Genomic DNA, 17,115 nt, shown 5'->3' with positions numbered 1-17,115 from the left:
AAAACGAGAGAAGAGGGAGAAACAACAACGAGTTACTATAATACAAACTATTTGAAACCAGTCCGTGTGTTAAGTAGTGTAGCTACCGAGACATCTAGTATTGTCGGCAATGGGTTTCCATTGCAGTTATAATAATCATAGGTTTCAATATCCTAAATTGGACATTATTTTCTCTGAAACTATTCTAGAAATGTGAACTTTGAGTTTATTGCACGTTTGGCGGAGTCTAAACTGACCCAGAGACAACGGAATGTTGGAGGGTGAGGGAGAAGAAGCCCAGGGAACAGTGCCAATAAACTGCCTGTCTCCTTTGATTTTTAATCAGGTCTGAATTCAAGGAATATAAAGAGGCCTATACGCATTAAGGATTTTTCTGTGTATTTTGATAGTTGTGTACAAACAAATTATAACTGACTTTGTATTTTGATTCACACGGTCTGGTCGTGGTAAAATTAGTTCGGGAGTAGGAAAAGGAGCAGCTAAATGCCTTAAAAAGGTGCTGAGAGGGAGCATTCACGGTATTACTAAAGCCTATTCGTCTCTAGCTACGCGAATGATCTATGAAGAGACCCCGGGGGTGCTCAAGGTTTTCATTCAGGATGCAGTCAGTCACCTACATTCAGAGCGTGCCAAGAAAAATACAGCAACAAACAAACAACAAAAACCAAAGAACCTCCCCCCCCCGTGACGGCCATGGAAGTGGTCTATGGCTGCCTTAAAGCGCCAGGGATACACACTGTACGGATTTGAAGGTTAAAATCATTTTGGTAATAACATCTACAACACAAAGACTCTTTGTTGTAGTGCCTACATATAGTTATACACAGAACTACTCAGATATAAAATCTAGTTCTATTCAATAATTATGGAAAGGCTATCCAGAAAGATTCATTTTAACCAAAAGTTGTATATCTGAACTTAAAAGTCAGTGTTTTAAAGAAAATGGGCAACAATTCTAATTTTACCAATACCACAAATTTAAACGGTCTGTAGTTACATTTTTATTTTGCATTATAGTCAAGTTAGGCGTGTTTTAACATTTAAAGATTAGAAAATATGCCAGGGAGTGAGTGATAGATTCAAGAAGTTCAATCTATTTAGTTTAACAAAGAGAAAAGTTAAGGGGTGGCTTGATTACGGTCTATAAGTACCTACATGGGAACAAATATTTAATAATGGGCTCTTCAGTCTATCAGAGAAGGGTGTAACAATCCAATAGGTGGAAGTTGAAGCTAGATAAATTCAGTCTGGAAATAAGGGTTACATTTTAAACCATGAGAGTAATTAACCATTAGATCAATTTAACAAGCGTAATGGTGGATTCTCCATCAGTGACAAATTTAAAATCGATTGTATTTTTTTCTCCTAAAAGATATGATCTAGGGATTATTTTTGGGAAGTTCAATGGCTTGTGTTATACAGGAAGTGAAACTAGATGACCACAATGTTCCCTTCTGGTCTTAGAACCTATGACTCTATGAAATAACAGATTTCTTATTGTAAATAAAAGGTATAAATATAAAAGGCCTGTTCAGTAGTCAGTACATTTTCTCTTACTGGCAAACTAGATGAAAACAGAATTTTAATCCAAAGAATGAGCATGCAACTAATCATTATGAAAATAAATGATCAATTATTTGAATAGTTGCTGTAAAACATTCCAGTCACTTATTTCTGCTTAGTACTGAATGGATTCGTTATTCAGTGCTGGTCAATCTGACCATTGGAATCAATATAAAGAAATAAATGGAAAATCAACTATAAAAATGATCCTCCGGGTTAAAGAGAAAGGGAACCTGTCCATTGTCAAAAGTTGTTCGGAAAGAAAAGAAACCTTTTTTGGATACAGTGTTTATCTCACTGGAAACAAGCATTATTGTTGCTGAATGACCTAATATGAAAACTATAATGTAAATTGTGCTGGATAAGACCAGGTTTTTGTCTATAAATATTCCATTTATTTGGAAAAAAAAATAAAAGAAAATATGTTGAATACATTTAATTAAAAACAGATGAGTGGCTCTGAAAATATAAGTACATTCAATCTGTTAGTAAGAGAAGATTTACCAAGTGGTGGTGAATTTAGTGAAGACTGAGTATGAAAATCAGAGATGTATGTAGATTTACAGATCTCAAAAGGGGTACTGCAGTGCTTCTGTCGGTAGGGGAAAAATAATTTGACCATGTGACCCCAATCCGGAATTCTAGACTCTCCATTTCAAAGCGCGGGCTTTTCAAACTGCCCAATCAGAATTAAGAGTTCAAACTCCTCGCTGTCTCAGATCAGCCCAATAGCTTTGAAATCACCAAGAAATCTTAAGAACCATCCACTATTAACAAGGTCGAGGAAAAACAAATAAAACAACACAAAAAAATAACCCCCCATCCCCAAAAAACGGAGTGCTCCTTAAATCATATTGAAAGAGAGAGAAAATAAATTTCCAATCAAGGCTTTAAATAGAATTCATATAAGTGCTTTTTCTCATGAATTCTGAATTAAGTCACTGAGGCTAAGCAGGTTGTAACGTCGTTTCAACCCTGGCATTTCATGTCAGCTCGGGCTTGTGCTAATAAAATTACGGTTACCTTTTATTATTTAAAAATAGAGCTCCGGTGTTGTCCCGAAATCATAATTTAAATGGTAAAAACGACAATAATAATATTTCTTTAAGTTTCGAAGTATGCGCCTTGATCAACCGAGCGCGTTTATTGTGGGAGGGTGTGCTACCTCTTTCTGTTTGAAGTAGGTTTGTAATAAACTCGTTGATACAAATCACTCCCTTTCTTTCCTAATTAGAAGAAGACCGTCAAAGGAATAACATTACATTATTTCTCTAGTCCTTTTGTCAAAGGGACATTTTTAATTTACAAAGAAAAACAAAATGTTCTCTATCTCGAGGTCCATGCAGCTTCAGTACTCAGGGTTTATAATCTTTTCTTTAATGGAATTTCATTATTTTCTGAAGGAAACACTAACGGATGAAAATACTCTGTTTCAAATTCATTTGGCTGAGAAAAGGGACAGTTTGGTGGCGAATATTGTGCAAAAAATACATTTTATTGACTCCAAAGAAACACAAAATGAGAGAGGAGAGAAGTGCCCTTTCTGGTTTGCAGCTGGGCGGGCTCTTTAATGCACCAATCAGACAGTGACCCCTCCCTATAAATAACAGGCATCAGACTAGTTCACTTCAGATTATGTTTTTTCTGATTTTGTAACGTGTCTGTGACCATGTCTGAAACTGCACCTGAAGTTGCAGCAGCAGCTGCCCCAACTCCAGCCTCCAAGGCTCCAGCTAAAAAGGCAAAGAAGGCGGCGGGGGGTTCGAAACTCCGGAAGCCTTCAGGCCCCAGCGTGACCGAGCTGATCACTAAGGCAGTGTCAGCCTCTAAGGAGCGCAAAGGGCTGTCTTTGGCTGCTCTTAAGAAAGTTTTGGCAGCTGGCGGGTACGATGTAGAAAAGAACAATAGTCGTATTAAGCTGGGGCTGAAGAGTCTGGTGAGCAAAGGCATTTTGGTACAGACCAAAGGTACTGGTGCCTCTGGTTCCTTCAAACTCAACAAGAAGCCGGGTGAGATCAAGGAAAAGGCACCCAAGAAAAAGCCTGCGGCAAAGCCGAAGAAACCAGCTGCCAAGAAACCCGCCAGCGCCGCTAAGAAGCCTAAGAAAGCTACGGCAGTGAAAAAGAGCCCGAAAAAAGCCAAGAAACCAGCAGCTTCCGCGGCCAAGAAAACAGCCAAGAGCCCGAAAAAGGCCAAACCTGCAAAGCCTAAGAAGGCAGCTAAGAGTCCGGCTAAGGCCAAGGCGGTGAAGCCCAAGGCTGCCAGGCCCAAGCTAAACAAACCCAAAGCAGGAAAGGCTAAGAAGGCAGCGCCCAAGAAGAAGTGAAGCTGTTTGAAGAGAACTCGAATCTCGTGCAAACAAACCCAACGGCTCTTTTAAGAGCCACCCATCCCTTCCCCAAGGAGCTGAAACACCTAGTGTGCTGTGCATCAAAGATTGCTTTGGTGGAGGACCGGCTCTAGCAGTTTCTTCACCTTTTATAACATTCCAAAACCTCATTTTCTGTATAATTTAAGAAACCAATTTTAATCTCTGAACCAGAAACAATTTAGAAAAATGTAATGGGTGGGTTTTTTTTTTTTTTTAAACTATGCTCGCAGGGATTCTAGCCGTTTAGATTTTGCGGTTAGAGCTCGTCCCGCTGGCAATTTAGAACGCCCTTCTCGGTTTATTTTGCTTAGCTGTTGGGAATGTATCACCGGTTAAGCAGTGCGAAGAATAGTAGTTTTGCGGGAATTGGGGAAAATTTGAAAAATCCGCGCTTTTTATCAACTGGATAATTTGAAAAATCCGCGTTATACGACGATTAGTCTGGTCCATGACGCCCCTCTTTCCCTTCCGCCCCTGGGTTTCTTTGACTTCAGTGAATCCACTCCATTTACCCGTACAAATTAAATATTCTGCTTTAATGTTTTAAATTACAGAATTTTTCTAAAATTGAGTTGATTTATAGCTATTTCCGCCTATACTCTACTAATGAAAATACATAAATTTTAATTTTAGCCCTAATTTAATCGGAACGGTAGATTAGTTTTATTTATAAAAATTCGAGAGGCAAGTTTCGTCCAAATCACTCTACAAAAATTATTTCACGTAATAAAAAGTAAACCAGGATTTAAGCAACAGGGAGAACATCTTTTTAAGCAACAGGGAGAACATCTTTTTTCTAAAGCAGAAAATTGTTAGTGTATTAGAAACTCAACTCTTTTTTTGTTCTTGTGGGTGGCTCTGAAAAGAGCCTTTGGGTTGATTTAATATACTGTCACTTTTACTTGCTCTTCGCCTTATGGCTCTCAGTTTTTTTAGGCAGGAGCACAGCCTGGATGTTGGGCAGGACACCACCTTGAGCAATAGTGACTTTCCCCAACAGTTTGTTGAGCTCCTCGTCGTTACGGATAGCGAGCTGCAGGTGACGGGGGATGATCCTGGTTTTCTTGTTGTCTCGCGCAGCGTTGCCAGCTAGCTCCAGTATTTCAGCGGTCAGATACTCCAGCACCGCTGCCATGTAAACCGGGGCGCCAGCCCCCACCCTCTCAGCATAATTACCTTTGCGGAGCAGCCGGTGCACACGACCTACAGGAAACTGTAACCCCGCTCGCGAAGAACGAGACTTGGCCTTTGCCCTCACTTTACCTCCCTGCTTTCCTCGACCCGACATTGACTCTCTAGTTCACAAACCCAAAGCACTTTTTAAAAAGCAAAAACTGGAGAAATTAGCGCCCCGCCCGAATCCAGCCTTTTTATCCCTTCCTTCTGGTATAGAAACTGATTCATGATTGGTTGAAATTTTTCATTGTATTTCCAACCAATGGTGATGAGGATTTTATTTTGACCAATTGGGCGTAGGGTTTATCGTCCGTGACGTATTCTTTAGCTAAGGCCCAATAAAAAATGAAAGATTACAAGCGTCTCATTTGCATAAGGTCCCTATAAATAAGGGGGTGGCCGCCATTATATTTACGTTGTTTCTGTCTTTTAGAGCAAGCAACAAATCTCAATATGCCTGAGCCAGCGAAATCTGCTCCAGCGCCTAAGAAAGGGTCTAAGAAAGCTGTGACTAAGACTCAGAAGAAGGGTGATAAGAAGCGTAGAAAGACTAGGAAAGAAAGTTATTCCATCTACGTGTATAAAGTGCTGAAGCAAGTTCACCCAGATACTGGTATTTCTTCTAAGGCCATGGGCATCATGAACTCGTTTGTGAACGACATTTTCGAGCGTATCGCAGGGGAGGCGTCTCGTCTGGCCCATTACAACAAGCGCTCGACCATCACTTCCCGAGAGATTCAGACCGCTGTAAGACTGCTGCTGCCGGGCGAGTTAGCCAAACACGCGGTGTCTGAGGGCACTAAGGCTGTTACCAAGTACACCAGCTCTAAGTAGATGCTATCAAAGAACATAAAACCCAAAGGCTCTTTTAAGAGCCACCCACGTTTTCAATAACAGAGCTCAAAACACTGCTTTGTTTTCCCTGACTGGGGTAAGTGTGATTGTTCCTCACAGAAAATACATGTTTTAAAAATCTAGGTTATATCTTAAATGTTAGTAAGAAATGTACACTAAACATTTAAATCTCAATCCTTATTTGCAAAGTCTAAAATCTTTATTTCGATCAAAGCTTCTCGCCTCAACTCTTAAACGTATATGCTTGGAGGCATTCGAATAAAACATGAACATGTCAGTTTGCATGCTAAGTATTCAAAACACCTTGTTTGGTTTTTACTTAGACAATCCCTTGTTGAGTTCATGTATACATCTTGGTTTTCGGGAAGTAAAACACTAACAGGACAGTAACTATTACTATAAAATTCAATTATTTCTATTAAATCCTTAATAAAATTATGTCGCTTATTTTGTGAGTGTCGGGAGGAGAAGGGTTGTAGGTTATTTGTCACCCTCTAGATAACCCCAAAGTGCACTATAAAATGGCATGGAATTCCCCCGCCAAACTTTCGGCATATGCGGTATGATTTTCCTTTTTCGCTGTCGCAGTTTGGTGAGGGGGAGGGATGTAAGGAGGCTAGAAGCATTCAGAATCACATCACAAATCTGTCGCTTTCAAGCATGAGCGAGGGATTTAAAGAGAAAAATCAGCAGCCATTAAACCAGGGTTTTATTAAATTACTATGAGAGCGTAATCCAGGTATGTGGGCTAGAGGGAGCGCGTGTTCTGTGGAATCAGACGATGGAGGGCCGGGGGGGCCGGAAGCGGGATAGGCCCTAGCAGAGGGCAGAAAGAAGGCGGGAAGGGTCAATTTTTTCCCTCCCGGCAGAGCGCGGGCTTTTCAAATATTTTTTAAATTGTCCAATGCAGTTTGCCTGTTTCCGCCAGCCAATCAGAAAGGAGACTTTGGTTATATATTCCGGGTTTTGCTACAGCGCGTCTTGTTTGCCTTTGTCTGAAAGGAGTTTTTCGTAGTTAGTGAGAATGGCGAGGACAAAGCAAACAGCTCGCAAATCTACTGGGGGTAAAGCTCCCCGTAAGCAGCTGGCTACTAAAGCTGCCCGGAAGAGCGCGCCTGCCACTGGGGGAGTGAAGAAGCCTCATCGCTACCGACCCGGCACCGTGGCCCTGCGAGAAATCCGCCGCTACCAGAAATCCACTGAGTTGCTCATCCGCAAGCTGCCCTTCCAGCGCCTGGTGCGTGAAATCGCCCAGGACTTCAAGACCGATTTGCGCTTCCAGAGCTCGGCCGTTATGGCTCTGCAGGAGGCCAGCGAAGCCTATTTGGTGGGGCTCTTTGAGGACACCAACCTGTGCGCTATTCACGCCAAAAGAGTCACCATCATGCCCAAGGATATCCAGTTAGCCCGGCGTATCCGAGGCGAGAGAGCTTAAAATTCCTAATGGCTGGAGTCCATGCAACCAACTAAAAAACCCAAAGGCTCTTTTAAGAGCCACCACGTTTACACTGAAAGGAGCTGTATTTCTGCTTTAATATTTAAACGGATTATGCAAAAAAATAAGAGGATAAAAAAGATGGCGGTCTATTAAGGAATAGACAATTTAGTTGCATGTTTCGTTTACAGAAAGAACTGGCTAGTACAAAATGACCTTTTCTTTAATGTGTAATTTGGTTTTAAGTTGTGCCAGAAAGATTTAACATTTTTTGACATGATATAAGGAACAATCAGTTAAAAGTTGCAGGTTACTTTGGCCACTCACATTTTCAGTGGAATAACTTGGTAAGTGAAATAATCATAAATAACCTAACACCCATAGCATTTTGTTTTTTTTTTTCAGTTAACTAATTCAGCCCCACAAAGCCAGGAGTTAGAAGCACAAAATGACTGTACGAATGACTTGCTGCTTGCAGTATCTATCCCTCTTCAGACCCCCTCTTGAAATCATGATTAATTTTCAAAGCGTGAATGTTTCACTTTCCCTGGTTCCCATACGTACGCTGACCCGCAATGAATAAAATATCTTTCAACCAGAGCAAAAATGACTTATAACAGTCATTTTTGCTCTGATTGAAAGATATTATAGAACTCACCTTAAAAATGTTAATATCTTTGGGTTACTGGTTTTCTACCTGACCAGTTCTATATCTACAGAATATAATTAATGTGAGATGACACTCTTCCGGCTTTTTATTTCTTTCAAATTTAGCACTTACAAAAAGTGGCTACACTTTATTTTTAGGACCATATGTGCATATTTTATAAGGAATACATCCTTGGCCCTGTCCTCATGAAAAGTATATGTATTGTAAAATGTAACGGACATTTCATATTCTATTAACACGAAACAAAAACATGGGTTATTTTTTATCTGAAACCACGGTGTGTGAATGAGACACTAGTAAAATCTAAATCTTTTGCCTAATATTGTAGTTATTGGCAGCTTTTTCATATTAGGTGATCCCCTCTACATTTCAGTATACTCTGTGGCTTTTACAAAATAGTATACGTTTAAAATAGAGAATTGGCTCTTCTGGTGCATGTTTGAGTGATTCTGGAAAGAGCATTTGTGTTGCAAGTATGTTATTCATAATGTGGATTTAATCACCGAATCCGTATAAAATGTCCTCCTGCCCTTTCAGCGCACAGCCCAAATCTATGTCTTTTTCTAGGCGAGTTCAGTTTAAGTGTAAGTCCAAGAAAAACACCGCGGATCTCTTCCTAGACAAGTCATGAGATACGCTTCATGCCCCTACAGTGAGCCAGGAAGTTATCCCTCAGTCTGCACTGTGCTGTGGTGCTTTGCCGGGTCTTTCCCCAAACTCTTTACCTACGACCACCAGACGTGAAAATACAAAATAATCATGGTCGCGCTTCATGATGCTATCCGTATCCCTTGAAAAGGTAAAGATGGTAATTTTTAGCGCAATTCCCTCCCCCGCTTCCATTCTGTATGCAACTGGGTTGAGATTTCCCAAGGCATGCAATGAACTCAAAAATAGATTTCAGAGAAAACAATGCCCCATTTAGGAGTTCGAAAATCAATATCGAGTCAGCGTTATAATTTCAATGGAAACTCACTTATGCCCTTAGATTTGGGGGTTGCGTTAAATATATTACTCATACAAGAACTGCTTTCAAGATGCATTTTCTGTTACACCCATCATGCCCCTCCCCCATTTCCGGATGATCATCTAAGAACACAATTTTACAAGGTGGTGACTTGAAATTCCCAGCATATGTTCGTGCTTCCTCTAGTAGAGCAATTAGCTATATTCTGAAAAATACAGTTTTAAAAAAATGATGCCTGTTTTATTCGTGTTGCTAGCTGAGATTATGACCCGCCCTAGTTTTAGCAAAGGATTTGTCTGCACATATTCTGTGCTCAAATCGATTGATGAGTGCCGTGGAAGATTTCTTTGAGTAAATGTAAATATATATACACGCACAAAAGGAGGATCAATTTCTACTAGCGTAACGATCTTTGGTGACCTTTCTTCACACTAGCTGTTGCTTCTTTTTTGTTGTTTTAATGCACCTTTGTTTCAGAAATTAGAACTCTGCAGCAAAATCCGACCAATCAGATTTCCTGACACACCATCTTCCTTTCATTGCATTCTGTGTTTTACCGTCGCCATTTCTAAAGTTTAATCAGAGCGGGCTAATCTGAAAAATAAAAATAAAATAATCCAAATCAAAAGTGCTTGACTGGTGTCCCATTCTCTTGACAGTATTTCCTGTCACTTCTGAATATATGAATAACGTGTTCCCCTCGCTCTTACCCCTCCCCCCACGTCGCTGTTGTGTATCTGCTGGTCTAGGAGGTTTGGTTGTTTTCGTCTGAGTGAGAGATAGTCTTGTAAATGACACATTCACAGTGGGAAAATATATCTAGAAAAACGTTAGCAGGCTTTTGGGCACTGTCACACTTCAGGGGTTAACTGAAATGTACAGGATGAATCACTACCACCTAGTTACAGCCTAAGAGAGCCTTGTCTGTGCTCAACAGGGGAAAATCCTCCCAACTCTGCCAGCCCAATGGGCAGATGGCAGCATAAGCACTCCACTCCCTAGGCTCTGTGTTGAACCTGGCTCTTTTCCTCTGCAGGCTAGCAATTAGCACATCCATTCATGCACCTGAAGAATAGATGATTCTCTCTCCCATGTAGCTGCCACTTTGTAGTCTCTAGCCAACATTCTTTTAGAGAGGGATGGATACTTGCTAGCCATTGTCCTACACAAATGTAACAAGTCTTCCAAGAGTACAGGGCTTCCAGCATCTTGGCTCGCTGGTGGCACACATAGCAGACCCGCTCCTTGTAGAGGGGCATCTCCTCGTAGTGCGGCCCCGGGGAGTGGTGGGGGTCGTGCCAGCCACGCTCCCAGCACGGGTGGCGGGGCCGGGCCAGCCAGGGCACGAAGTGCTGCTTGCCCGCGTAGGTGACCTGCTCCAGCCCGGGGATCTGCTCCTGCACCGGCGCTTGTCCTGCCAGCTGTGGGGCAGGGTGGCCCCCGGGGGCGGCCCGCGGGTGGTCCAGGGCGTGCAGGGCAGCGGCCTGCGGGTGGCCTGCACAATCTTGCTGCGGTGCGGCCCACGTGGGCCCCACACCCTCAGCTCCCCGGCTGCTGGCCTCACAGGCCACTGTAACCCCGCCATGCTGGCTCCTGTCAGGGACTCCGGCCCTGGCCCTCCTCCCTTGTTACAGATCAGTACCCAATCCCTTTTCTTCTGGGCACCCACAATGTACACCAATCTGCGGTCTCTATGTACCCCAGCTCAACACTCTCTCCCTTCAGTTCAACACTCTCTTTAGTGCAAGGCACTTGGACATGTCTATAGTAAAGCTAAATATAAGTTTATTTAATTCAGTTTAAGAAAATGATCCAAAATATATGTAAGTAAAATGTTTGGAAACACCAGGCTACAGATAAAAGAAAAATATTAAGTACAATCTGGAATCTATGCTTATTAAATTCATGTCCAGTCTGATAAGGTATTTCTCATGTAATGGTCAATCCTTTCAATGCTTGTCCAGTCTAGAGAGCTGGGATCCACTTTTCAGTAGACACTCCTGATAGCAGAGTGCCACATGCATAATGGATAACATCTTGCACCATTTCTTCTTCTCCTATATAGTCCTGGACTATGGCTATTACAATGAGACGTATCTCATGGCAACACATCTCAGGACTCCCGGCAGAGGTCTAGAATACAATACAGGACCTTCTATTTGACCATGTGGAGCTATTCGCTGACAAGACGGACTCAAGACTGCACAGTCTGAAGGACTCATGAGCAACCCTCAAGCAATTCACATGCCAGCACCCCAGAGAAAGCCGTTCACACCCTAGCCCCCCTCATGCTTCTATTCAGGGCCTCCTAGACAGGACTGTAATCGATGAAGGGGCAGAAACAACAGGAGGGGTCCTCTACAGTCTTTCTCTGGAGTTCAGGAACCAGACTGTGCCTTCATCCCCTCCAGGCTTGGTTGGTGAAGATATACAGACCCAGCCAGGACTCTCTGGACAGATTGGTTACCCTCCCACCCCTGATTCTTAAGTCCCTCAGCTGGTGGCTACAACCTCAGATGGTCTGTGTGGGAGTGCCCTTTGCCAAGCCTCAGCCCTCACTGTTGCTGGTCACAGACACATCAGAGGAGGAGGATACAGATATGGTAGACTCTCACTGGGTGATGCTGCTCATGAAATTCAGTAGAGCTACTGATGCCCCCTATGTAGATTAGCACTTCTGGAACAGGGGCACATGCACAGACTGATCTGATCTACAGCAGGTCCAGAACTTTTGCATGAAGAAAGCAACTTTATGAGTAGCTCATCCAGAACCTCCAGCATCAAGCAATATCAGGATTGGAAGAGACCTCAGGAGATCATCTAGTCCAGCCCCCTGCTCTAAGTAGGACCAATCCCCAGGCAGATTTTTGCTCCATATGGCCCCCTCAAGGATTGAACTCATAACGGTGGGTTTAGCAGGCCAATGCTCAAACCACTGAGCTATCCTTCCCCCCATATGCCTAAGGGTGGCCATACTGGCCCAGTAGCACGTGCTATAACCATCTGGAAGCTGGTTACCCAAACTGCTACATGTCCATTGCCAACCACCTTGGTGTTGGAAAGTTACCTCTGAGTATAATGGTGGTGGAGGTTTCTGAGGCGATCAGGCGGGTGGTTTACCACAAAGTGATGGACATAAAAGATATTCTTGAAGTAGTTGCTGGCTTTGAGAGTATGGGGTTTCCAGACTGCGTTGAGGACACTTATGGGACTTGTGTGCCAATAGTTTGCCCTCCTTAAGGAGCACATGAGTGCGTAAACAGCAGAGGGTGCTATTCTTTTGTTATGCAGGCCCTTGTGGACCACAGAGGTCAATTTATGATCAACATCAGCTGCATTGGAAAAGTTCATGATTTCCAGGTTTTCCACCACTTGGTAGTCTACATGCAAGGACAGGCTGAGACACCATTCCCACCAAATGACATTGTCATAAATGGAGTTACTGTTCCACTTGGGAGTCTTTTGTATCCCCTTTTGCCTTGGCTTGAGAAACCATGTCCTGATCTGAGAGGCCCTGGAAAAATAAGGTTGAATTACACTTTCAGTGGCTGTAGAATGGTGGTTGAATGTGTATTTGATAGAGTGAAGTCCTGCTGGTGCTTTCTACAGATCAGTTTGAATTCCAGCGTCATCTTGCCAGTCATCTTGCAGGGGGAGGGATAGCTCAGTGGTTTGAACATTAGCCACCTAAACCAAGGGATGTAAGTTCAATCCTTGAGGGGGCCATTTAGGGTTCTGGGGCAAAAATTTATCTGGTGAGTGGTCCTGCTTTGAGCAAGGGGTTGGACTCAATGACCTCCTGGGGTCCCTTCTAGCCCTGATATTCTATGATTCTAACACTGTCTGCATTAGTGTGGCTTGCTATGCTCTTTACAATCTTTTTGAAGCCAGAGGGGAGCCATTTCTCCCAAATGGACCTATGACAGTGATGGACTGCTGACCCGATACACTCAGCCAGAAAGGTCAGCTACCACATCTGGATGCACCTCAGAAACAAAAATTAGGGATGCTCTGTGCTGTCACATTTGCCATGTATTGACCTTATAGATGATATGACCACTTATTAAATGGGAGCGGGAGGTTAGGGGCAGAGAACTATGGATTTAGATATCTATATTGAGAAATAAATGGTGTTTGCATACAACTTGTCCCTTGCCATGCTTTTATCATTATTATTCAAAACACATATTATATGATGTGAAGCAGTGAAGATACTACAATTTCTTAATAAAATAAAACCCTGTATTTTTAAATGTTTATTAGTAAAGTATAATATTAGACTATTGCCAGAAAGGCCAACTGTCATTAGCACATCAAAACACCAGTACCTTTAACAAAACCATGAACAAAGTGTGAACAAGTGCAAGCAGTGAGACAATTTCCAAGAAGGAAACCCTCTATTGCGGTGTATCCCTCCATCTTTCCCCTGGTTCTTCTTTCCCTTTGTTACATATTTGCTGTGCAATGGTCACTGGGTGTGGGTGGTAGAGGCATCACAGGGTTGCAGGGGGAAGGGGTTCAGCATGGTGGACTGCAGGGGATATATTTGGCCTGTTCACCCGTTGATAGGGCTCACTTGCATGGCCCACCAAGCCATGGAATTGTCCAAACTGGTCCTTGTCTGTTGCACATTGTACCATGGAGGGGACTCAGGCTGTGGGGCCGAGCCTGCAGACTGCAGTCTTGTAGCCATTAGAGAAAGCAGCTGCTCAAACAGTTCTTTCTGCTGTGATCTACCTTTCTCCCTTAATTGCTATTCTTCTTCCAGAAACTGCAAAGCAAGTGTCTGCTCCCACACTGAAATCCTGTCCTCAAGCTTTGCATCTAGCCTGAGCCTTTCCACTTGCTATAAGTCCCTCTCTCCTTGATATTGGACCTGCTTGTTGGCTCTGTCCAGAATGTCAACCATAAGTTCATCTGAAAAACACTTCCTTTTGGAAGGGACCATGACAGTGTCAAGATGACCCATGCATTTACTGGAATGTGGTCAAGATGTCCAATCTCTTGAGGTCAGTGGGACTGAAAGTGGACAAGATGTTACCCAAAATTGGGCCAGCTAGTAAGCTTAGGGAGGACTAATGACCCACCAGAGTTTGGCAGAAAGCAGCACATTTATTATACTGATAGCTAAACTCAAAGGAAGATGTGGGGGTTGGGGGTTTTCACACTCGCATACTCACACTCCCAGGACAGGCACAGCACTGGAGATGTCAGGATCCTTCAAGGTAAAGTGTCCCACAGTGCAGCAATGGACAGTGCGATGAAGATAAGTCTTCCCGAGGCACGATGGAATTCAATGCGGCGAACCACTGGCCAGGCGGTCCGGGCGAAGGGCCTTCACGGGAGGTACAAGCTTGTGAGTGCACTCCTGAGCACATGGCCCCTTCCCCTTTTAAGGACCTGCTCCTCATGGCCTGTGACTAGCGATGACTTGGCCACATCTGGTTGGTCACATTCCACCTCCGGCAGTGTCAATGCAGTGTCCATGCATTGGGTGTGTGAGCACTGCCTAATTAGAGTCCCAGACACCTTGTCTACCTGGGAGCTAGGGTGAGCAGATGTCCCGATTTTGGGGTCTTTTTCTTATATAATCTCCTATTACCCCGCAGCCCCCTTCCTGATTTTTCACACTTTCTGTCTGGTCACCCTACTGGGAGCTCTTCTGATCTTCCAGCTGCTCAAGCAGCCCATTCATCCCACAAGCATTCCAGGAGGGAGGGGAAGGGGGAAAGCCACTTCACGGGTATTCAGAGAGGGAGAGGAGACAAAAGTGGGGGGAAAATGTAACAGACCTTTTGAGCATACAGGTTATACATAGCATACAGATCAGTGGTGGTCCTACAACACTCTACCCCTTCATCTATGATCATTACAGTAGTTGTTGTCATTGTAGGGCACAGGTGATCTGTTACAAACAAACCAAACAATTATAACCAGGTGAATATAACTAAAACCACTACAATTGACTAAACACCAGATATAACATAAACACAAATGCAAACAATCATAATCATAATAATTTGGAATACAATAAAACCATCACCATTACAATAATTGGGTACATTGACAAACAAAATGAGGCCCAAGTTTGATGCTGCAATAGCCATCAAACAATAAAAGTCAATCCTAACCCTTAAGTACACACAACAAATAAGATTTGTAGGAGTACCACAGTTGTCGTGCAAGGTTAAACTGATTTGGAAGATACATAGTAACAGAGAACTTGGTGAAATTGCTGATACTTAAACTAACATTTCGTTGTACAGGTTATGGGGGCCCATGAGCTACCCTTCAGGGCTTGGGGAAGTAGAACCAGGGTGCATAGAGGAAAGTGGAATTAATGATACAAGAAAATGTAACTAACAATACAAATGTATGAATAACAAAACTCAACAACAAAACGATTATTAGAGAATCTAACAAAAAATAAACCTGATGCATTGGGGACCAAAGTCTTTTGGACAGAGGTGGATGTGATTGATAATTTGGTTGGAAATGGGGGAAGTAGAGAGAGGAAAAGGCATTTAGCCTGTTTAGTGTAGTATCCCCCCTCTCTCTGGACCCAATGCTAGCACAGGACACCCACCAGAGACAGATACAGAACATGGAGCACAGAACACTAAATACAGACTTTGTCACGACATTATAACTATAGTATTTCTGTAACACTTCAGCTGGTACCAGCTCTCCTTATGTTCTGGTTCGGAGGCTGAAAGATAGAAGCTTAGAAACAAATGAGCACAGTGATCTCACTGTGGCAAATCCTGCTCACTTGAGTTGTCCGCGGTGTACCCATTTTCCCTCCGGGTATTAAATCTATGCCACCCAAGGTTTTGCTAACTCTGTTGCTTACAGGAGTCAACTTGGTCTCTGCCACAGTGTGTCTGGTACTTGGGACTGCCCCGTCCCCTGCGGTTGCAGGCCTATAGTTTCGGCCCACCCTCCGGGCTGCCACAGCACAGTATCTGGGGTCTGGCTATCCGGGGTCTGGATCTGGGGGATCTGGATCATACCAGATATCCCCGTTCCAATCATCATATGGTCCTGCACTCCCCTGGGCTTTCACCCCCAACAGTGGCGACCTGGGCTGAATAAGCCCCCCAGACTCTGTTCTCCTGGGCGGACCCCTCCAGGACTAGAACCTTCAGGCAGGTAACTGCCTGGCTCAGAGCTGCATTCTCTACTTCCGCAGTCAGAACCTGCACCTTCCAGATATCCCGTTCCTTCTCCAACTCATGAATTGTACTCCTAGGTGGAACCGCCCTTGGCATCCAGGGGTCTGTCGCTTTCTTTTGGAGCCATTCTAACAACACCCCGGACAGCGGTGACGCTCCCCAAGGGGGGGGGGGTGTCTTCTCGCTCAGACTGCTTCGCCTTTTCCTTCCCCTTGCCCCATGGTGGCATACTTAGCAGCGGCATCCTTTTCTCCCTATAGTGAGTTGCTAGCCTACCACTTTCTCACGCAGGCTCGAGCCGGACCCGCTCAAGAGACTACTGGGAGGCACCAGAGGACCCCTACTCTTGGGTCAAATCCTCCACAAAGCTGCCTGCATTCTCCACCAGTAATGTTACCTGAAATTGGGCCAGCTAGTAAGCTTAGGGAGGACTAATGACCTACCCTCAGAGTTTGGCAGAAATTAGCACGTTTATTATACTGATAGCTAAGATCAAAAGAAGGGGAGGGGTCACACTCACATTTGCATACTCATGCTCCCAGGACAGGCACAGCACTGGAGATGTCAGGATCCTTCAAGGTAAGTATCCCACAGCACAGCAATGGACAGTGTGATGAAGGTAAGTTTTCCCATGGCACGATGGAATGCAATGCGGCGAACCACTGGCCAGGCGGTCCGGGCGAAGGGCCTTCATGGGAGGTAGATGTGAGTGCACTCTTGAGCACATGGCCCCTTCCCCTTTTAAGGACCTGCTCCTCATGGCCTGCGACTAGAGATGACTTGTCCATGTCTGGTTGGGCAGTTTCCATGCAGTGTCCATGCATTGGGTGTGTGAGTGCTGCCTAATTAAGAGTCCCAGACACCAGAGCCGTAACTAGGTATTTTTGCGCCTGAGGCATGAAT

The 17,115-nt window shown here is 43.8% G+C and overlaps 3 protein-coding genes across 3 annotated transcripts; 2 read left to right on the top strand and 1 right to left on the bottom strand.

Moving 5' to 3' along the window:
- Positions 1–3,228: 3,228 nt before the first annotated feature.
- Positions 3,229–4,699, top strand: LOC120374010 (histone H1-like). Its single transcript, XM_039493182.1, has one exon. The coding sequence runs from the start codon at positions 3,233–3,235 to the stop codon at positions 3,887–3,889; it is 657 nt and encodes a 218-aa protein (XP_039349116.1). The 5' UTR covers positions 3,229–3,232; the 3' UTR covers positions 3,890–4,699.
- An 86-nt stretch (positions 4,700–4,785) lies between these two features.
- Positions 4,786–5,383, bottom strand: LOC120374077 (histone H2A.J). The gene has a single exon (XM_039493290.1). It carries the CDS (start codon positions 5,220–5,222, stop codon positions 4,833–4,835), a length of 390 nt encoding a protein of 129 aa, XP_039349224.1. The 5' UTR covers positions 5,223–5,383; the 3' UTR covers positions 4,786–4,832.
- A 160-nt stretch (positions 5,384–5,543) lies between these two features.
- On the top strand, positions 5,544–5,989 carry LOC120374097 (histone H2B 8). Its single transcript, XM_039493344.1, has one exon. The coding sequence runs from the start codon at positions 5,564–5,566 to the stop codon at positions 5,942–5,944; it is 381 nt and encodes a 126-aa protein (XP_039349278.1). The 5' UTR covers positions 5,544–5,563; the 3' UTR covers positions 5,945–5,989.
- The last annotated feature ends 11,126 nt before the right edge of the window (positions 5,990–17,115 follow it).

Source organism: Mauremys reevesii, linkage group 1 (assembly GCF_016161935.1).
Source record: "Mauremys reevesii isolate NIE-2019 linkage group 1, ASM1616193v1, whole genome shotgun sequence".
In the NCBI taxonomy this organism is placed as follows: domain Eukaryota; kingdom Metazoa; phylum Chordata; order Testudines; family Geoemydidae; genus Mauremys; species Mauremys reevesii.
The sequence above is the reverse complement of the archived record's forward strand: the minus strand, read 5'-3'. Positions and strand labels throughout refer to the sequence as shown.